At 40.6% G+C, this 23,637-nt stretch overlaps 1 protein-coding gene across 1 annotated transcript; it reads left to right on the forward strand.

Annotated features, from left to right (window-relative positions):
* The first annotated feature begins 595 nt into the window (after positions 1–595).
* On the forward strand, positions 596–23,637 carry LOC138040664 (polycystin-1-like protein 2). The gene is made up of 14 exons (XM_068886350.1): positions 596–675; positions 1,100–1,516; positions 2,435–2,707; positions 4,815–5,214; positions 5,443–6,049; positions 8,492–8,668; positions 9,070–9,195; positions 9,878–10,063; positions 11,065–11,313; positions 12,932–13,669; positions 14,214–14,450; positions 17,832–19,085; positions 20,148–20,316; positions 21,769–23,637. Exons 2-14 carry the CDS (start codon positions 1,180–1,182, stop codon positions 23,520–23,522), a joined length of 6,507 nt encoding a protein of 2,168 aa, XP_068742451.1. The 5' UTR covers positions 596–675; positions 1,100–1,179; the 3' UTR covers positions 23,523–23,637.

Below are 23,637 nucleotides of genomic sequence, written 5' to 3' on the forward strand. Positions count from 1 at the left end.
CCTGACCTCACGCTTGGTCAGTAACCCATATGTACCCACGACCATGGCAGTCCCTAGAAAATATGGTCAACTATTATTGAAAGGCCTGACTTTTCAATATAGCTCCCACACCCTTCCTTCCCCCCCCCCCCCCCTCCTCCCCCCAAATCAGTTTACTCAATGAGTGAACGCTCCAATCACAATCGGAATGCCCTGTGCTTTCTTAAATGTTATCATCATCATCATTATCATCATTACTATTATTATTTTTGTACAGATATTCCATAACCATTATCGCCTCGGTTTACCCAGAAGGGAATGATGGAGAGATAATCTCGTACTGGCAGGATTCCAACTATGGTGTAGGATTGTTTCTTGAAAATTTAAGACCAACCTTTCACCTTTATTCCCGAGATGAAACCGTCAAATACATCTTTACCAGTAAGGACAAGGTACAGCTCAATCAATGGAATCATATCGCTTGCTCATATGACAACTCCTCTGGGCGTTCAAGAGTTTATGTGAACGGGAAAAAGGTCAACTTCACCGATGATGCAGGCCCAGGCCTAGAACTGCAAACAGAATACGATTTGTGGCTTGGGTACCTTTTCAAAGGACGGCTGGCACACATCTTTATCTTTAATACATCTCTCTCTGAAGATGACATCAACAAAGCCAATAATTTCACAATACCGAGTGAGTAGAGCCGAATAAAAATGATAATTAAATTAAGTATAATATCCTCGTTGCAAACAATTGTCCTTACAGAGGAGGCTACGTCATTATGACATCTACCATGTCTTTATAAGTCCGCATACGAAGTTAAACCCTTCTACCCTCTACTTAGAGCATTAGTCAGTTCCCAGTCTTATAGTACCCTGAGGAGTGCCGGGAAACCAAAGCTCAGTACAATCACAAAAACCCAATCTCGTTCCCAGGGATTTTCTCTGCTTCATTTAGTCAATGGAAATCAATAACGCCCTTTTGCGGTCCTGGGTTCGAATATTATTCGTCAAGTCTTTTTGGCTGCCAAACGAACGTTTAATCTTTATACTGGGCATGAATTCAAGCTGCACGACGATTTCTTGGTAACTAAGTTTTCCTTTGATCTAATTTTCAGATCTTTTAAGTACCTCTTCAACAGACGCAGCAATCTTGCAGTTATCAGTGGCTGACCACGTTGCCAGTCAACTACCTGAAATGGCAAATCGGACTAATTATGCTCCCTTGTTAGGTCAAACAGCGATTTATGCAACGCCTTTCGTCATTCAAACTTTGCCAGACGCTACGGGAGCTATGTCGACAATTCAGACAACACCAACGATTTATGCAACGCCTTTCGTCATTCAAACTTTGCCAGACGCTACGGGAACTATGTCGACAATTCAGACAACACCACTTGATATATCAAACTCTCTTTCACTTAAGAACCAAGGGTTGTCGATTTCAGCAAATACGATAAGGAATCAGTTTGAAAGTACTCATTTTCCTACAGTTACAAAGTTATCCGAGTTTTCACAAAGCAGCGTGAGTAAAGGTAATAATTTAAAGAACTTGCACTTTAGTGATATATTATCCACCTGCTGTCTGAAGGACCAGTTATGGATGATATTTGAAATATTTACATACGTTTTTAATATACTGAATGATAACAGAGCGAGTTTCAATAGAGTGTCGCAAGACCAAAACCAAAGTAATTACTTTGGCCAATCAAAAAAGAGGGAAGGCAATCCAGTAAACCGATCAAAAGTCGAATTAATTACACGTAGCCGACACAAGCGCGGGAAAATGTGCACGCGCGAGCCACGATTGGTTTTGGTTTCACTTCTGATTGGTTGAAAAAGTGGCGCGAGAACTTTGAACCAATCGCTGAGTGAAGTAATGCAAAACCAAAGCAATTCACTAATTACTTTCGACACTCAATTGAAAACCGCTCTATTGAACTTTATTTAAGTCAAGTGTATTTCGCGCTGGAGCACTAATTGGGGAAACCGAAGCCTCGGAGAGCAGAGTGGAGGACCAACTCTGGGAATGAAACGTGGGCCACATTGGTGGGAGGCGAGTGTACTCACCACTGCGCTGGCCCTATCCCAATGATTTCGTCTGCTTGAAGCTTAGGCTAGATTACCAGCTGTTTCGGAAATGGGTCCGCACTTACCCTTCAACCCCTAAATGGGGACAATCGGATTTTCGGAAGGCTTAAGAAATTTTCAACGCTTCGAAGTTGAAAGACTAGAGGAGAGGGAAAACATTTACGTCCTCAGTAAAGACATTTTCATGTGCAAAAAGAAAGCGAATCAACGACCGTAACCCACATATGATGCCGGGGGACCTCTCCCTTGGCTTCTGGGCTGGGGACCCAGCTCAGAAGCCAAGGGAGAGGTCCTAGGAACTAGGTTGGGGGAACTGTTTCCAAAAACCTTTTGAAACATGACTGTGTCTCTTTCTACAACAGGACGTCTCAAATGTCACAACTGCTTTGGTTCCAGAGACGATTGCAGTGTGGATCAACTCGCCAGCAATAACCGAAGACCGGAAGTAGTTTGCAGAACAAAAGAGAGGTGTGCGTGGCTTCACATTAAAGTCAACAGCAGCCTGGAAAGGGTAATCATGGGCTGCCAACCGGCTAGCGAATGTGCTTTAATAAAAATATGCAAGGAAATGGCGAGCTCACTAGGACTTGAATGTTGCGATGGTGTATGTTGTGACTCAGACTTTTGCAACAAAGGTAAGATTGATCAGTTCTGAAATAATACCTTAATTGCTGCAATCCCCCAGGCGTAGCAGCACCCCTATCGTTAAGTTGACTGTGGTTCCTTTGGTTTCCTTCCTTGTAGTATGTGGAACCGCCTCGATTTTTGTTTGTGAAGCGTCCAGCGTTGATCATAAATAACTTCGATGCATTCTTTCTTCCGCGTCTTTGCCGACGGTCCAGAGAACGTGCTCGGGTCGCAATCGCAAAGAACTTATAATACAGATGTAATCCTTCATTTCAAAATGATAATACTTGACACAATATATAACCTTGTCAGTGAAATTATCAAAGTTCGCATGCACATTTACCCCGATTTCTATGATGTTGTAGTGACCGGCAACTACAATTTGCAACCTCTAGTTAATCACTTCAGTTCGTGTTAAATGTGAAAGTTTATTTCATGCTATGCGGTTCAATTTTGTGGGAAAATTTGAAGTTCGGTTTTTTGTATTTATTCCTAATGACGATTTTTCATTGTCTTTACAAAGATGGATTTTCAATATTATCCAAAACGAGTTTTTGGATTCATGATCCCCGAAGGATTCGAAAAGAGCGTAGTTGTGACAATTGCAGTCCTTTTCAGTATAAGACTGTCTAATTTGGGGGCTGAGGTCGAGCGTGCTTATTTTTGGGACGATTTGAGCCTCGGAAAACTTTCTTAACATGTTCTAAAATTGACTGCAAACTGAGTTATTCTTCAGTGTATCTAGCCTACGGCTACACGTAGGCTACAGTGTATCATGCAAAAAAAAAAACCGCATTTTACACTTAAGACTGCCATGCCGTGTAACGATCTATGCATTACGTTGGATCAACACAAATAGTGATAAGTGTAAACACGCCACTATACATGTCTGGACAGATCAAATAACGTTCACGAAGGCATTCTCTTCTAAATGGAACTATGTACGGTGGGCCAAACCTAGCATGATCAGCTCTTAAACTAGAAATCAAATGCAGACAGTTGTTTCGGGCTTCTTGGTCCTCATCATTGCGCCGTAGCTAAGACACAATGAGCCTCATTGACACTCCACCTTACGCACTGACGAGGGCCAACAAGTCCGAAACAACTGTCTGCGTCTGCTTTCTAGTTTGAGCGCTGATCATGCTAGGTTTGGCCGACCGTAGTTCCACTTTGAAAAGAATGCCTTCGTGAACGTTGTTTGATCTGTCCTAACAGTGTTGTGTTTATGCTTATCACGGTTTGAGTTGATCTAGCGTAATGCATAGATCGTTAAAAAAGTAAAAAGTAAAGAGGTGCATTTTTATAGCGCCCTTATCACAACGTCTCAAAGGCGCTTTACAATTATCAATTTACCCCCAGCGGACTGGAAGCATATACAGGCGCAAATTGCAGCCGCTTCTAAGCAGTCCATGCATGCTGGTACTCATTTTACCGACCTCGGAAGGATGGAAAGCTGAGTGAACTTTAGCGGGAAAGAAGGTCGCCAAATATTCCAAACTCGGCAGAACCGGGAATGGAACCCGGGACCTTAGGGTTGGAAGGCAGAGATCTTACCACTGCGCCAACCTCTCCAACAGACTCAACAGACTCGCACGGATCATTGTTGAAGCAAATTTTGAAGCCGTTTTCTCGGTCATTTAGTGTGTTCTTAATGTTTTGGTTGATTACCCAATTAGTGCTCCAGCGCTAGAAGACTAGACATATAAATAAAGTTCCTTTCCTTTCCTTTTTCAGTCTTGCCCTTATAATAAGGTTCTTATAAAAAAAGAGTATTGGACCTCTTCTGTCGGATGGAAGCCGTGATCTTTTTATTAGCTCTCGTAAAATAAACTCGAATTTGGAAAGGAAATATGCTAATTCTTTGAGAGGGTTCTATAAAGATAATTATAATAACACTGTAATAACTTCCTCGAGGTCTTCTTCCGTAATTATTGCGATGCGAAATTCACCAGGTCAGCCAAAATGAGCTTCCTTTGATGACTTTCGCATCATCCCAAGTATTATATGAATAAAAGTGCTCCTTTTATCGAACAGAATGAATGTATTCTATGCTGAGGCGGATAGAAAACTAATGTTTTTTCCTAGTCTGATAAAATGGTGTGTTAAAAATTGCAGAAGGCAAGTTCTGTCGAAGAAAACCTGAGCTGGTAGCGATCATTGATGGAGGAATAGAAGTAACCCTAGGACTTAACAAAAGTTATACATTAAACGCGTCACTTTCTTATGACCCGGAAGTTGGACCGGGAGATCACACAGGCATGAATTTCACTTGGTTCTTTGGAGCCATAAAAAGAAATTCCACGAGTAATAAAGATTCCTTCATTGTACTTGAAGATGCAGTTATTGAGTACCTAGACGACACAGCACACGGCAAGCTAGTTGCAACCACCATAAGGCATTTAAACGTTAACACAACTTACGTAACTAAACTGGTTGTGGCAAAAGATTATCGCAACGCATCTGTTTTTCAAATCTTGCGAGTGGTAAACGGAGACCCACCTCAAGTATCACAAAGGTAAGATTTTTCTTCAGTTATTCTTAAGGTTTTTTTAATGCCTAATTCGAGGAAAACCCCAAATATTTCAGGTGTGTTACTGTCTTTCAACGAAATAGCTCATCTACTATCCGGGACGCGAAAGATTTGACAATTTTTCCCATTTTCCGTCTTTTTGGACAATAACATGAAAAGAGGGCTAAAAATGACTCTTTTCCCCACTCCATCACATTTCGACATGTTTTTCAGATGCCTTATAAACTGCAAACCGAAGATAAGTCCATCAGCTAAGCTGAGTGTGGAATCTCACTGCCGAGAAAATCAGTGCTTGAAGATACAAGCCTATGAGTGGCTTCTGTATGAGCAAATATCTACTGCAAACAATAGCAAACGACAATGGCAAAAAATAGAGGATTTTCAGCTAATTGCGAGTACGCCTTTAAATTCAAGCGCCATCGTAATAAAGGAGAATTCGCTTGACAGTGGAAGAAAGTATCGCTTGGTGCTGTATGTTTTAACTATTGATTACGTTTCGGGAAGGTCTGTTTATGACTTTTTAACGGCTAAGCCGCCTTCGGGTGGCAAATGCTCCATCACTCCTTCCATTGGTGTTTCATTGGCAACCAACTTCAAACTGAGTTGCAATTCTTGGACTAGTGACGCCACCCCACTAAACTACAAGTTCCAATATAAGTTGGACAACGGTCTGTACAGTGTCATATACAATGGTCTGAACAACTCCATTTTTTCTTGGTTGCCACCCGGGAATCAGTCGGATAACAATACAGTCAAGTTCATCATCACTGTTACTGATCAATATGGAGTTTCCGCCCCACCTCTCCAACTCTCTGTTCGCGTAAGTGTTTTTTTATTTATTACGCTCCGCATTGTAGCGTTTTCTTAACCTTAGCACTGAACAAGAGCTCATTACGCGAGAGTAAGGATCTGGTATCAGTCTTGTCCTCATTAGCGTTAGGAAAGTGTCTATTTTGCGGGAAAATAGACCAATAGACCAAATGTTGTACGCAATTCAAGTATCCTGGGGTTAAGATTCTTTGTTATATAGCTGAATTTTTCCCCCAACAGCGCGCGCTCTCATTGGTTACTTCGAGGTCACGTGACATCTAGCAATAAAACTGTTTCCCGCCAAAAGTCTCTGTGGGCAACAGTGCAAAATTTATGACAGTGCACTGTTAGGTTCGCGAATGTTGACCGACGACCTTCGTTGCTGTTGTTGTTGCAAGTTTTTCTTTTTGTGCTATATAACAAATCACTTAATGGCTGATCTCTCGGGAAACAGTTAATTTGGTTTCCCTCGAATTTCAATGTTTTCCCCGGCTGCGCCTCTGGGAAACACTGAGATTCTCGGGAAACAAAATGAACTTTTTTCCTCAAGACCAGTCATTATGTGTTTATTGGGTACTGTATTTGCATTACAATGTAGCATTCACTTTTCAATGATATGGAAATATCTTGAACAAAACGTTTTATTCCCAAAGGTTTTGAACTGAGTACAACATTGAGTTAGCCGATTTGACCTATTCTTTATATTGTCTATTGTTTATTATTGGTTTAAAAATAAACACTTTTCTGACGCTGATGGGGACTAGGAAAATTTGAGATCTTACTATTGAGTGATGGACTCTTGCCCTGAAATATTCATAATTCAGTGAGACACTGATTTAGATATTGCCCCGTCAAAGACACAAAGCGCTTTTCAACAGTGTGTACAGAAATTCCATTATGGCACAAGTGGCAGCCGTTAACACATGCTAACAATCTTAACGAAGTTATGAATATGATTATGGCAGTGCAGAGAGAGTGAAAGAGCAAGGGACCATTAATTCCCTGCCCTACGCTTTTCGAACAGTATGGGTTCTTTAAGTTTCAGATCTTCATAATGTGCTGCAAGACGTCCTTGGCCAAGAGGAACTGTAACAGCTGTAAATCTTTCGTTTATTCGTTTAGATCAACGCAGGAAACGCTCGACACTGTCCTCTTTGCAATACGAAAATTTGTGTTTACCGTAACCTTGATTCACGAGTGTTCGCAATGTTCAATCCCTTAGATTTTCCATAAATTCCTTGACAATGACAGTCCGATTAGTGTTCCTTTAACCATAAACGGGGCAAATAACAACTTTGTCGACAAAAACGTGCAGCGCCGAGGTTTGACCTAAACTGGAATGAACCTCGATCAAATCACGTGACCTAAAGGCTCGGACGGACTGATCCGATTGCACAGAATAATCAACAAATAAAACTAGCATTTAACAGGAACCATGGCCATATCCAAGGCCAACCACTCGATGATGTGATTTTAAAGGCAGCACTTTCTCTGTACTGAGTCGTTTTTAATTAATTAAGACCCCGAATATTGGTCCGACAGGGCGACGCAATCACCCGCCAATCGGATCGATGATCAACCAACTGAACAAAGAGGTTGGCGCGAGAAATGAATCATCGCATATGGGCCAAAGGAACGTTTTTCGTAGGGTGACTAGTTAGATATCACCAGTGCCCATTTATCCACTTGGCGAAGGAAAATAGTGTCGTCAAATGAAGAAAGTCTTCTTCCAAAGGAAGCGACTTAAATCCAACACACTGACCACTGCGCCGCTGTGGCTTCATTTTGATCCTAGAGACAACCCCGTTAATTGACTCTCTAATGACATTACCGTGACTTCTTTTGGAGCGGTTTTCAAATGAGTGTCGTAAAACCAAAACCAAAGTAATTACTTTGGCCAATCAAAAAGGACGGAGACAATCCAGTAAACCAATCAAATCTCGAAGTAATTACACGTAGCCGGCACAAAGCGCGCGAAAATGTGCACCCGCGAGCCACGATTGGTTTCGGTTTCACTTCTGATTGGTTGAAAAAGTGGCGCGAGAACTTTGAACCAATCACCGAGTGAAGTAATGCAAAACCAAAGTAATTCACTAATTACTTTCGACACTCAATTGAAAACCACTCTAACGGTCTTAAGTTTCTAAAACAACCTTTGCAGTCCAAATAAATAACTAAATTTGATTTAATAGGGAGGTATTAGTTACCCCTCGGCTCAGTTTGCCAACCGTGCTGGCGAAGGATCCAGAATTATGCTTGTCTGTTCCAGTTACCTTTTTTGCCTTTTCCCTCCATTCGTGTTCAACTCATGGAAAAAAGCATGGTCACCAGTCGCGAATTCGAGTTAACACTCGATAAATGGCCTAGCACTGACAAATTGCGATATACGATTTCGTGCTGGACATTACGAAGTGTCTTTTGTCTTGGTGATTATTTGTTTTCAACTTTTTAGGTTTTTCCCTCCAGGAATTTGAGCACGGAGAATCTCACCAATTTCTTCACAGATCGAGACAGCTATTTCAATAAGGTCATCAAGAATGGCGACTTAGGTAAAGCGGCCCAAATTGCAAACACGCTACTCCAGGCAGTTTCAAAAGATTCTACATTGCCTTTTGCGAAGAAAACCAAGGTAAAACGGAATCTAAGAACAATTACATACAATACAATAATAGATAGAATAATGAGGGTACGCGCTGTGGTACTCTATATGAAATACTTTTCTACATTCGTTCAAATCCTGTCTTTTGTCTTTGTTCTTCACTGCGCAGACTTGAAGAAACCGTTTCAAAAATGACCCAAAACAGACCTTCAAAGGACTCACGTTCATTTGACTGAAATCAATCCTTTTAGTGCGAACTTTTTAATGGCTTCTTATTTCCTCACGCATGCGCTATGAGAACCGACTGCAGGACAACTCGACCCTAGTGCTTTAAGGAAACTTTTTGAAAGGTCCTTGAACGTAAACTGAATTCCTTCAAGAGTATTTAATTCAAACATTTGGTTTTACTGATCCATACTGTTGTTTTTTAGATTAGAGAATTAATAATTCAGAACATCGTTGGACTGAAGGTAGATAATATTCCTCAACTATTGCAAGTTTCGTCTGTGATTGGTTCTGCTATTCAAGATACAAGCAGAATCTCTATTAAATCTCTGGTGAGTTGACGGTCAAGAGTAAATGCTCTCTTCTTAGGCTTAACGTTAGACTTTTCGTTTGCCAGGAAGAACGTGAACGAAATTTTGTAAAATGTATTATTATACCCCAGTCAATGAAAATAAATGTTATAAAGGCATTTTCAGGTGTTTTTCAGTGTTGCTGGGAAAACATTATCTGTTCCTTTTTCCCAGCAAGACACACAAGAAATTTCCCAGCCTGCTAGATAAAATTGGTTGGTTTCCCAGCCAGCTGATCAAATTTATTTGCCAGCCAGGAATTCCGCGCGCTTTCAAATCCCTCGATCGAAAATGACCGAACAAAAGCGACGAAACCGGGACAAAACAGGTTTTTCCGCAAGCGCAATCACTCTGACCAGCCAGGGAAGGGGTTCTTTTTTTTTTTTTTTTTTTTTTTTTTAGTCGTCCTCAGTCTTAAGAGTTTCTACAGCCAGCTCGGATTGAAATGCTAGAAAAAGTCAGTAATTCCCAGGCAAAACCTATATCAAGAACAAAATTTCCCAGCCAGCTCATCGAAACACCTGTATTTTTGCCAGCCAGCAAGATTCCTCTGGGGAACAGATAATGTGAGGAACAGATTCGTTGGGTGCCCCGGAGGTCCCTTCTCCGCCAAACATAACTTGAGCTTATAAGTAATGTCTACCCATACACATTCCATCAACAGGATTTGTCTCTTTCTGCCCTCAACACCATGTCTTTCTTTTTATTGGAAAGTGCCAAGTTGAAAGATGTAGCTAATCTACCTCTTGTCACGCAAGCAGCGGAGAACTTGGCTTCTTGTCTCAACAGCGTTCTCAAAGCTGGCGCGAGAGTCGCATCAGGAACTTCTGGTCCCGGTCTTCAAAAACAGGTATAACCGCCAACGCCAGAGTTTACCGTGACTCCGTCGCACGCTTTAGGTTTTGCCGGCGGTTCATGCTCTGTCATCACAAACAAATCACTAAGACCACCAAGTATGAAAAACGTAACATCTTTCTAAGGCCAAGTGGCCCATTAAGCCGGAGCTTATCCCAGTTTCTGTAGCATGAAGTGGCTACGAGTACTTCTACTCCCCCCTGGATGGTATGCCAGTCCATCGCAGGGTTACCCCCGGTACTAAATTTAACCGGTACCCATTTATGCACCTGGGGCCCGTTTCTCGAAAGTCCCAAACTTTTCGGGGCATTTTCGGGTGTCAAAATTCCTTTTGTATCTCAAGAACGGAGAGGATTTAAGTCGTCAAACCTCACAGACCTGTTTCTTTTAGTTAGCTTGAAAACATGTTAAAAGATCGGCTTTCCAAAACAAGCGGTTGGCAGTTTCAAAATGGCTTTTCGGGCCCGGAAAGTTTTCGGGACTTTCGAGAAACGCGCCCCTGGGTTGGGAGAGGTACCGTGAGAGTGAAGTGTCTTGCCCAAGAACACAACACAATGTCTCCGGCCAGGACCCGAACATGGACCACTGGATCCGGAGTCGAGCGCACGAACCATGAGGCCACCGTGCCTCCCACAACATCTTTCTATCCCTCTTCAATATTAATTGCCTTCAGTTTTTATAAAACGGAGGTTCCCAAAGTTAGCCTCGACAAGGAGTATGTCTAAACTGAAATTAGCTGCACTCTTGGTTTTTGCAGAAGACCAGTGGGTCTTGAACCCGGGATCTTTGGATCTCAGTCAAGGCAAGCGCCCTAGGTACACGACCACGCTACCTCACGACTAGTTACATTGTTATTTTAACATTGCATTGCCAAGAATCACACTGGAATCGCTTAGGAAACAACCATCCGAGAAGAAGTCGATAATAGAATATCACGAAGGAAACAATACCTTTGTGAAGAGACATTCGAACCAAATGAATTGATTTTTGTTTTAGGGTCAGCACTTGGTTAAAAGTTCAATGAAGATTATCAGCGCCGTAGGCGAAGCAGCATTGTCCATAAAGGTCCCGGATGAGGAAGTAACTTCAATAAAAACCAAAGAATTGACAATGGTGTTAGGACGTTTCACCCCTGCCACGCTTGCGGGAAGAATTCTAAATGAAGGAAATGGTAAAATTGTTTTACCAGCTAAAAAAGAAACTTTAGAATCAAGCGTCGGTGAAAGCAGTTTTGTCGACGCCCAGGTATGAATTTAAAGAATTATTCGAGGACCTTCAGAACCAGCATTGATGTTAGCTAAATCACTGAGATTTTATGATTTCTTAAAATGTTTATATTTATTTATTTATTTTTATTTAAAGATTCACCCTAAGGTGGGTGTTGAATATACAATAGGACACCACAAGGTATTTACACCCAAAAACCCGACGCCTCAAAACTAGAATACCCAACCCAGCCCAAAATGAAAATTGTGAAAAAAACGGTATTATTATTATATCAACAACAGCAAACAGAGAAAATATTAACCTTGCGACATTTAGGACAGATTAATTAAAAAGTACGAACATTATCTCCATCAAAGATCTGGTATAATCTGACAAAATAGAAAGACTTAAGCTTAGCTTTAAAAGAAGACAAAGTAGTTTCTGCTTTGATATCATCAGGTACAGCATTCCAAATATTAATATTGGAAAGTCTAATAAAAAACTACTCCCTAAAAGGTGAAGTTCTAAAATAAGCTGTTGTTAGATAACGTCCAGAGCCCCGGGAACCACGACGTGTTACAATACTTAACATGATTTTCTAAGTTTAACTGAATAATCCCTAATTTACATTTATAAAAAAAGGAAGGTCTAGGTACTCAAGCCAGCAATTAAGAGGTTATAAATTTAGATAGACTAAGCTGATTTGATAATTCATATTCCGATCGCTTCATATAAAATAAGCTATTACATATAAAATAGGCTAATCGTTACATATAAAGACGGAGCATGAATGAAATAGAGGAATCTTTTGTGGTTTGAAGGCTGTCTAGTATGTTAGCCGTATCGCTGTACGGCAACCAGGTGTTGTTGTTTTTAGCATTTGTCACGTTTTGAATATTCTTGACAATCCTGATATATGATCGCTCTAAAAACGGTATCTACCAAATAAGGCATTGGGCTCTTTCACTGTCGACTAGAACTAAAAGTTATATCCTTTTATAATCCTTTTGAACAAAGCGCTTAAGGAGTAGCTAGATGACTGTCTTGCACAGTAGAAAAGTTATATCTGCATGCGTTTTGTTGCTTTTCCCAACGAGGCGAACATGATGACATTTGAGCGCACCTAAACTCAAATATTGTTAGTGTGCAATATTGATGTCTCCACCGAAAGCAAACATATTAGATGATTCTTAACTCAAAATTTCGCTTTTTTTACATCAAAAACTGCTTTGCAATTCACTCCTTGCTCAAATCCCATAATACACCTCTTTTAGCCCCAAAAAATCTGCAATAGAGGTGTATTATGGGATTGTGCAAGTAGTGAATGCAAAATTTCTTTGAAAACAGGAATACAAAGCAGTTTGTGACGTAAAATCGAGAATAGACCCATGCCTGTCACATCACAGTCGTGAGTCCAAATTACTGCTAGTTCTGCCAAGTTTACGTGGCTTGCACGGCACAGAAAATGCGAAAATCTGGGTAACAATGCTGACATATGTTTACTTTGGATGAGGAGATTTATATTAGCAGCAAAAAATATTTGATGTGCGCGGGCACAAGAACAATACTGAGTTGCACCATGTGTCGACTTTAGCTTCGTGAAAAGTTTATTAAAGTAGCTTGTAATTTTTACATCTTGGTTTTTTGTCAATCTCAGATGCTTTCCATCCCCTTCAACCCGTTCACATGGGACATAACAAGAAAACGAGTGGACTCCGACGTTTTATCTTTAATCTTGAGGGGGGACACTGAGCGGAAGCTAATCGAAGTCTCGAATCTCACTGAAGACATCGTCATCACCATGCCACTTACGCCTCACAATGTGTCCTTACAAATCCCGCAATATTTTACTAATAACGATATGATGCGTTTCCATCAAATTGATGTTGAGTACGAAAACACGTTGATTACAATAGAAATCAAACCAAAGGATACAAGGGCAAGTTTGTTTGTTTACCTCCGCTATGGTAGGCGGTCGACAACTGAAGTCCATGATTTCACAGCCACTGTTTCTATTTACGAAACGTGTATTTGGACAAGCGGACAAGACCCAAGCCGTGCAAAACGACATTGTTTTTCCAATAGAACTACAGCCGTGCCTATTGCAACAGTTGCCAGACACCCAGGAAGGTACTTTTTAGGTGTACAAAGCTACAACACAAGCTTGAGCTCGCATATAAAACGAAAAAGAAGATCTTGCTTCGGAAATAAACGCCATAAGCGTTCGTGTGTCCAGGTCAAAGATCCTCCACCTACTCCTCCTCAAAGCAAGAATGTAACCGTGGTACCTCAGTACGACCCCTTCGTCGATAAAAATTATTCCCTGAGAGTAGCACTGGCGAGTTGTGTTTACTGGTCTGAAAATCAGGAAAAATGGATGACTGCCGGATGCCGGGTAAGTGTTTTATAGAGTGAACACTGGTGATGACTATTCACACACGGATTGGCATTACTCAATAAAGCTCAAGTAATGTTTTGCTCATGTCGCGTAGCTAGGCTTAAGCGCCGCTTAGCCGTTGTGCCTCTTTATTTCATCATCATCATCATCATCATCATCATCATCATCATCGTTATCTTTTTTCTCATTCTTCTTCTTCTTCTTCTTCGTCTTCTTCTTCTTCTTCTTCTTCTTCTTCTTCGTCGTCTTCTTCTTCCTCTTCTTCTTCGTCTTCTTCTTCTTCGTCTTGTTCTTCTTCGTTTTCTTCGTCTTCTTCTTCGTCTTCTTCTTATTATTATTTTTATTCTTCTTATTATTATTATTGTTATTGTTATTGTTATTGTTATTGTTATTGTTATTGTTATTATTAGCCTCTACACTTTACGTTCAGTATTCGTCAACACACGTCCTTTGAATGTAGTTTTCCAGACTTCATGAGTCGGTACGATAATAAAACTGCAAAACACTATCTGCATTTATATCTACTTATTTTCTGAAACAGGTATTGTCAGCCACGCTGAATGGCCTTCTCAGCTGCGGTTGCAATCATCTGACTTCATTTGGTGGAAGTCTGTTTGTGAAACCAAATCCCATCGATTTCGACCAAGTTGTAGTAGAATTCAAGCGGCTTGACGACACTGGAAATATTGGCGTTATTGTAACTGTAGTTGTAGTCTTTCTATGTTATCTCATTGTCTTCGTTGGCGCAAGGAAAGCAGATAAGGAAGACGCAAGAAATGTAAGTACTTTTGACGATATCAAGGAAATTGCGTACAAGAGAAATGTGAACGAAATTTATGAAAGTTGAGAAGGGCTGTTCGGAAAATAGGGAGTTTAAGGAAGACGGACAACGTCAACGAAAGCGTCACTCCAAAATATAACTAAGCGCCGTCGCCGCGATTATTCCGTCTTGTTTACCTTGCACAATACGGGCGAACTATCCTATAACTGGATGGGTGCGAACGGTTTTAATTTAATGTAAAAATAGAAAATGAATGGTTCAAAGGTGGTTTTCACGTTACGTCATCTCAGGCATGTTGGTGGACGAAAACAAAAGATTTCTCATTGGCTCCTTTTGTTCGTCCACGGCGGCAATCAGTGCACATTATTCTTTGATTGCGTCTGACGTCACAGCCGCCATGTTGGTGAAAAGAACAATAGCCAAAAAGGACTCTTAGGAATTTGACTCTATTATTATGCAAAACTTGAGCTACATTTTTCTATTGTTTTGGCACCAACATGGCCGTCTTATCTCGAGAGTGCAATCAAAGAATATCATTAATATTATCTGAGTCCCTAGAGATTGGTTGCAAACCACCGATTGTTATAAGAAAAGGAAAGGAAAGGAAATTTATTTAAGTGTGTAGAAATCAACAATTAACGCAAATCAAATCAAATGTTGGTTTTCGAGGAGAGGGGAATACCTGAGTACCCGGAGAAAACCTCTCGATGCAGAGTAGAGAACCAACAAACGCAACCCAGGCACATACGACGCTGAGTCTGGGAATTCACTACTTGCACAATCCCATAATACACCTCTATTACCCCCCAAAACTTTTGCATAACCATTGTTTGCAATTTCTCCTGGGACATGAAAATGTCCTAAGAGAAGTCGAAAACAATGCCTATGCAGATTTTTGGGGGGTAAAAGAGGTGTATTCTGGGATTTGTGCAAGTAGTGAATGGAACCAGGGCCACATTGGTGGGAGGCGAGTGCTCTCACCACTGCGCTACCCTCCACCCCTTATATTCTCACGTTATGGTCAAAACCAAAAATTTGGTGATTTCACGTTGTTCTTTTGAGGGGTACACAAAGAAATGCACGGAAATTCGTACCTCACTTGCAAAACGATTATTTTTCCTCTTTTCACCAATAATATTCTTGCCTTGTGGAATTGTCGATGCCGTCGCCGTCGTCTTTGCTTAACTCCCTAATATGGGTGTCGGCCACATGGTTACATACTGCTGTGGGTAACCTGCGATGGACGAGCATTCCTCCAAGGGGGACATGACATAGTCATACCCCTCGTCGATTCATGCTAAAGAAACCAGGGTAGTCTCCGGCCGAGAGATCCCCAGGGGCTGGTGTGCGACTTCGCTGATGCAACAAGACAATCAATGGCTTTGATGAGCAAGAATTATGACAGTGTGAGCTCCGCAAGTTGGTCTTAACACTTTGGACGACGAGAAATGACAAAATTTGAAGTTGGATGGAGGACGTGGATGTCAGCAGCTCACGATGAGTTTTCAATTTCTAACTCAGAACCTCGACACCGTCCACGCGAATTTTATTCCGGGATAATTTCCATTCTCTTTCCCTGCCGAACGAATTGATGTTATCATTAAATAGAAGAAAAGATCTCTTTTTTAAAAAAAACTTTAATAGGATAGTTTGCCTTGTAAATGTTACATGACGTATATATACAGAAACAGATCTCGTGTTATTGTTTAATAAACCCTTTGTTTCTCAGGACGGATCGTTATGTAAACATTAATTGTTATCAGCTTAAGATATTTCATCTTGATATAACACCAAATTTTTATGACTACCCAACAAAGAAATCTGTGATACTAATTGTGAGAATGAACTTTTCGATCTTGGAAATGCAAGGTTTAATAAATATGGGTTATTGACCAAGCGTGAGGTCAAGATGGCTGGATATTGGCCAAGTTCTTTTTTGCGTGTTTTCGTCTCGGTCCATAAACACGCAAAAAAAGAATGAGGCCAATATCCAGCCATCTTGACCGAACAAGCTAGGTCAATGAAGGATTTATTATATGATAAAACACCAAAAAAATGGTCTTGATCTTGCGGGACCAAGCGAGAAGTCCCGAACGGGCAGTATAGCTCCATCTTGCCCGCTCGGGTAGCCAATCACAGCGCGGGATTTGGTTCACCTTGCCCGCTCGCGGAGCTAGTCATATAATAATTCGCATTCTTGTAATTCTCACACGATTGCGATCGTGCAGCACTGCTCCTCCAACTGAGCTATTAAGCGACCTGGAAACGGGTCATTTGTGAGTTCCAGTTATATCCCTTAAAGGGCCCCTGTCAGATTTTGAAAGCGTGTTTGCTTACCCCCCCTGTCAGGCAAAATTTTGAGTTTTCATTTTTATCCAAAGGCCGTTTACTTTGAGTGTAAGTTCTGGATTCAAGGTCCGCCATTACTCACGTTCAAAACTGACCAATTGGACCTCAGAGGGTTGGATCTAGGGAAAGTGACGTTAAAGGCTTACTAGCTTAAAATCTCAGCATGTGAATGCAGCTTATTATATATGCGAAACGCGAGTTAAAAGTCTGAAAGCCCAGAACTGCCGTGCTGCATATTAATTCTGCGGCGGACACACGCATTGCATTCTTAAACTAGTGAGCCTTTGACGTCATTTTCTCCTCTTTCCAGCTCTCTCAAGATCTTAAAGTTAGTAATTAAACAGGAAAATTCCAGTTAACATAAACAAGAGTCTTTTTGAAATTAAAGCTCAAAACTTTGGTCACTTAGTGTTTAGTTTAGTTAACATAGGTTTGAAATCCAAAGAAAAATAAGAATTGATTTTTTGGTCAGAGGGATTGTTTACCATTTTCAAGCAGAAACCGGTTGGTACTAGGTTTGTGCAAATGGTAAGCAAAAACTCCGGAATGGGAAATTCAGTTGGGATCGGCGTGTACCATTTACACACTTCGTTCAAGTTTACCGAGAGAGTCTGGAGGGAGGCAAAATCATGGGGGAATGCAAATGATGAACACGTTTCCCGTTTGGGAACTCCGTTTGAGAATTTTTGACTATCTTTCAAGAAATTCCGTTTTCTCCGGAAATTTTCCGTTTGCGAAGACCAAAATAGGCTTACGGCATTTACATTCTAACCGAAATGTCCGGATGTTTTCCAGTTTGGTAAATGGTAAACAACCAGGGGTACCTCAAGAAGTGAAGGAATGAGTCCTAACTAGGAACATCTCCCAAATTGGAACGTTTTTCAAGTTTGAACAGTTGTCATCCCAAATCAGCTTTTACTTGCACGAATAGTAACGAATACCATTTTGACTTTTTTCTTACAGGGAATGTTGTATAGCATTTCTGCTGATCTCTCCGTTTTCTATTCTACCTTATTTTCTTTTTTACAGAATCGTTCTCCAGTTGAGCTACCCTCTGGCTCGAATAATTTCCACGAATATGAAATAATCATCACCACTGGGGTCTGGAGAGGATCCGGAACTACAGCTAATGTTGCCATGGAGATATACGGCGCTAACGAAAGCACAGGGATTATCCAGCTGGGTGGAGCGGACCCTGGGACGGAGAGGCCGAATTTTGCTCGAGGGAGCACTGACATCTTCGTTATGAAAGTTGACAAGCCACTTGGGATTATCCAGGAAGTGCGAATTGGACATGATAACTTTGGCAGTAGCCCATCTTGGTTTCTCGAAGAAATTGTCGTTGTCGACAAGGAGATGAATCATTCTTGGACTTTCACGAATGGTGATTGGTTAGCCCTTGAGAGAGGCGATGGCAGAATAGAGCGACTATTAAAACTGAATTCATCTCAAGAGGACTTTAACACAGAGGTCTTTAAACGTTGGTGGAAAGGCCTCACAGAGAATCACATCTGGGTATCAGTCATAGCCAAGCCAAGGAGAAACCGCTTTAGTAGGGTGGAGCGCGCCTCGTGTTGCCTTTCGGTGCTTTTAACAGCAATGTTAGCCAACGCAATGTTTTACAGACTAGAGGGAAAATCTGAACAAGTCATTCAGATCGGACCATTAAAATTTTCTTGGAGGCAAGTGATAATTGGTATCGAGAGTGCGCTCATAGTAGCACCGACAAACATCCTTATAGCGTTCTTGTTTCGTAGAGGAGCCCATCGCATTGACGAGCATGAAGCTGTCCGGTGTTGCAAGCCAAAGTGGTTAAAGTACCTTGCCTGGTTTCTCTTAGTTTGTTCTTGCGTTGTCTCGGCCACGTTCACCATCTTCTATAGCTTGATCTGGGGAAAAAGTATCAGTGAACAATGGCTATCTTCGATGTTTATTTCTTTCACTCAGGACCTCGCGGTAATAGAGCCTGTCAAGGTCTTCTGTATCGCAGTACTTTTAGCAGCCATCGTAAGACGTAAAAAATCCGTACCCAAAGATTACGAGAGTCTAGAAGAAACTAAAAAATACTCACCAAAAGGACATTTATGGACGCTGAACTTGTCAGAGGTGGAGGAAATGAGAAGACGGCTGGCAAAGAAACAGAACGTTTCGCGCTTTTTTGTGGAACTGTTTGTGTATCTAATCTTTGTTTTCCTTCTTCTGGTGGTGTGTTATGGTAACAGAAACGATCACCGATACATGATGATGAAATCAGTCACAGATGGCATTCCGAATTTTGAGACGGTAAGATTAAAGAACAGGCGAGCGTTTCTCGAAATTCCCAGAAACTTTTCGGGTCTATTTCGGAATCCATAGTTTTCTGAGAAAATCGGAGACGTTTTTGGTCAAGAATTCAAATTAATCTTGCAACAACTTTGCCATTTCTTAACTTGAAAGCGAAGTAAAAAGGCTAGAGCTTTTTACAAAAAGCAGACTGGAGTTACACGTTTCATTTGGATCCGAATGGAATGATGCCATTCACGGGCTTGAAAGCATTGCGGCCCTGGAGCGATTGAAGATTATATATTAAGCACAATAAATCCCGTATTCTCAATGGTTGGTTCTCATCTATGATCTGTTAGAGGACAAACGCAAGGCTGACGTCATCATCAAAATCTTTTTAAAAAGAACTCAAATTCTTTATTATATAAAGCAAATAGACTCCATGTTGTCGTGCGTCTATTTAAGAGTTATTCCATGAGCGCGCGTTGGATATGAGATGATAGATAGCCAACGAGGCGCGTAGCGCCGAGTTGGCTATAACCATCTCATATCCAACAAGTGCGAGTGGAATAATTGTTTTATTAAAAACGCCCCCAAAATATAGAAAACTACACTAAAATAAAAATAAAAAGGCCCAAAAAATCACGCATATGCTTGTCGTGTTTGTAGATCATGGTATAATGGCTCATAACCCATGATGGCTTAACCAATCAAAATTCTCGAATTGCATTATCCAATGAACCAGTTTTTAATAATCAGTAATAGATCACAGAAGACGTCAAAATGTCAAAATATGGTAAGCACATCGGCGGCAGACCCAGCTATCGCTTCGTGTGCCAAGTTTTTGTTCTTTCTACATTTTGACGTTACCTGTGATCTATTAGGGAGCTTTAGCAACGACAACGGCGACGGCAACGAAAACGTCACAAATTTGCATATTTCGTGGTGTAAATACTTCGAGTTTTGATTGGTTTACTGGATTGTCTCCATCCTGTTTGATTGGCCAAAGTAATTACTTTGCTTTTGGTTTTACGACACTCGATTGAAACTCGCTCTACTCTACTGGTTTTTCGTAAATTATAGGTTTTGAACGACGAAAAGTTTTGGAAGTGGCTTGAAGATATCTTCCTCCAGGGTGTGTTCGTTGGTAAATGGTACAACAACCAGATTGAGAACCAGACGATTTACATTGGCAATAAGCAATCTGTTTTAGTGGGAATGCCTCGAGCGAGACAACTACGAGTTAAAAGAAGTATGTTTTGATCTTCATCATTATGTCAATTGGTGATTCTCTGTAAAGTTAGAAATGGTACTTAGCCACTGTTCTCGGAAGCACAGTCTTTGAAACAACATTGAGTGATTCGATAATTCCTTACATACTTACACTCCTTATTAATTTGGTAAAGCACGTTAATTTGTGAAATGGAAGCAATTGCTCATTATTTGGATCTTCTACAATTAAGATGCATAATAAATAAATAAATATATATATAAATTTTATTAAAGCAGTGTACGATTGGTTGACCTAACGATGAACTCCCAGTAAGAGGATCCACAGGATACAATGTCTCGACGCGAATTCTTTACATCTTGAACAATTGTTACTCACTAGGGAGGCCTATTGGACTGCGCAATTATTTACCCTTAATCCTCATGGTCTTAATAAAAGGCGGGAATCTAGATCGAAACACCGCATTAATTACTACAATTGAGTAGTTGTGAGTTGACATTCTCCCAATACGATGCATTTTTATCGATATGTCACCTATAGTTCTTTATTTGTTTTTGATTGTTAAATCTATGTCACCTTGGAATTTAGACCTTTTGTTATAGTTCTTTATTTGTCTTTGATTGTCAAATCCATGTCACCTTGTAGCTTTGACCTTTGTTTTGTTTCGTTTCCTTAATTTCAATATTTCTGCTCTGTATATATAAGTTGCTGTTTTTGTGATTTGCACTCATTGTAAATAGTTTTTTTAGTTTTTAATTTTTAACCTGAAGAAGGCCGAACGGCCGAAACGTCGCATTAAACTTCGTCCAGAACAGTCAAGAGTTTGTCTCTTCGTCGCTTTTCCTTACGTACACTTAACTATATAAATTTTATTATATATATATATATAGAAAAGCAAATTATAAATACACTTGGAGAATGAATTAAGTAAAATAGCATGATCATGATTATGCAGACGATGACGAGATTAATAATAATAACAATAACAATAACAAATCATGAATAATAATAATAATAATAATAATAATAATAACTAATAATGATAATATCAAAAATATGATGGTCTGGGTGCATCATTTGTAACTTCACAAAGATAAAGATAAAAAATAATCCGTTGCAGTTGAATCATCTAAACGAAATTTGATCTAAAGACTTTGAAAGTCTTAACTTAAATGATGAATACCGGTAACTGATGCCTGGCTTGTAATTATTCGCTAGATCGTTGAGTTCGTTGGTAGACAGTTCCAAACTATGCTAGCACAGCGAGTAAACAAATTGTGGGCTGCCCTTGTTTTAGAATGACCGAGTTCAAATCCTTTATCCCTTAACCTGTATTTGGTTCTATATTTTCTGTTGGTTACTGGTTTCTTTTTTAAGCTTGTGTTAACTGTGTTCGCCTGTCGTGTAGTGGCAAATATCTTGCTACAGGTGGAGATGACAAGCTCATAGATCTCCTTCTTGTCTTGTTTGCAGAACCTTGTGACGTGTTGGATTACATGAAAAACTCCTTTCCTGTATGCTACGGTGGTTTTTCAAAAGCAAGCGAATCGAAAACTGCTTTTAATAAGCCAGGGTGGAAACCTGTCGACAACACTTCAAATAACGATGACCTTTTCCGACTTTGTCCGAAGCCATGGCGATATCAGGAACCGACAGAGACCGACAGAGTACCAAAGTGGGGACAATTATCGTTTTACCCATGGGGAGGTTTCGTGGCCGATTTAGGATATGAAAGTGCAACTGGTGTTAGTATTGTCGAACAGTTGCAAAGAGATTCCTGGCTGGACAGTCAGACCCGAGCAGTCATACTGGATTTTGCTGCATTTAATCCTTCGACTAATCTGCTATTTATCGGGAGCTATTTATACGAGATTGACGTATCTGGATGCAGAGCACCCTTCATCAGAGCCGAAGTTATTTCTCTGGATGCAACGGATACTGGCTCGCGACAGTTTTACCTCATCTGCGTTCTCTTTTTTATAATATTTGTCGTTTTGTATTCTGGAAGGGAGTTGAACAGGCTCCAAAAAAGGCGATCTCGATATTTCAAATCCTTCTGGAGTTGGGTCGAGATTTTTCAAGTAATATTCTCTTTGCTGGCTGTAGTTATGCATGTCGTTCGATCGGAAAGAGGAGTGTCCACAATCCGAAAACTAAGGCAAAACATTTATTCTAATGTAAGCTTCCAAGAGGTTGTAATTTCTCTCGAGGTGGAGAATGCAGTGCTAGGAATTCTAACGTTTATAGTCACCGCTAAACTTTTACGACTGATTCGATTCAACAAGCATGTTGTCGTGTTTTCCAGAACACTCAAATCATCAGCCCGACTATTGTCATCATTTGGTGTTCTTTTCTTCATCTGCTCGGTGGCCTTCTTGCAATTTGGAGTTTTAATCTTCGGTCCTGGGTCGAGGCACTATTCCACCTTCTTGAGGGGCACATATTTTCAGCTCGAGCTCACCTTGGGTCGTGTAAAGGCCAGACCAATTAAAGAACTTGCTGATGCTAACGAAACGTTTGGAAGAATCTTCTCATTTTTCCTTCTTTTCAGTCTCACTATAGTGGCAATGAATTTTTTTATTGCAACAATGAACGATGCGCTTATCAATGCAAAGGTTGCCACGCACGAAAACGAACTATTTGAACTTGTCGATGAAAACAATTCTTTCAAAAGCGGAGAACATAAAAAGCTATTTGATGCCCTAAGTAGAAGCATGCGCCGAGTGAGGATCGAAGAAAAAGTGGATGAACTGACTGCGATCAACTGTGATAACATAAACAGAGATAGAGTAAATGTTGTTAACAACGGGAACAGCAAAAGGAGGCTGATCGACTTTGATTTAGTTAGCAAGGCCATTTCTGCGTCAAGAAAATATAATTTGGAAACTTCAGAACAAGAAAAGCCAATCGCGAGCCACACTAGAAGAAAATCGCTTTTCGATAAGGTTAGTTATTCACTTGAAAGACTGAGGCTCGCCAGTTCGGAAGATGTGGAAGACAAAGCTAGAGGGAAGTCGAGGCCCCAGAAAGTTCGTTTTGCCGAGGATGTGGTTAAATCGCAACTAAAGGACTTGAGAATAAAGAAAAAATGCCTTTTCCGGCGTTTTGATGACATTTTTCGCGGAGATTGTGAAGAAGAAGAGAAATTTCTCACACTATGTTACGAAATAGCTACTTTTTCTGATAGTGAAAAGACAAGGAATGTAAAACAAATTACTATGGAATAACTTTGGTTGGCATTATCGAAACGAGGTCACAGGCAGCTGTAGATGTTATAGTCCAGGTAGCTCAGACTGAACTGTCAAAATAAGCATAACAGCGGCAATAAAAAAGTAGACTGTA

The sequence above is a fragment of the Montipora capricornis genome, chromosome 1, assembly GCF_036669925.1.
Source record: "Montipora capricornis isolate CH-2021 chromosome 1, ASM3666992v2, whole genome shotgun sequence".
NCBI lineage: Eukaryota > Metazoa > Cnidaria > Anthozoa > Scleractinia > Acroporidae > Montipora > Montipora capricornis.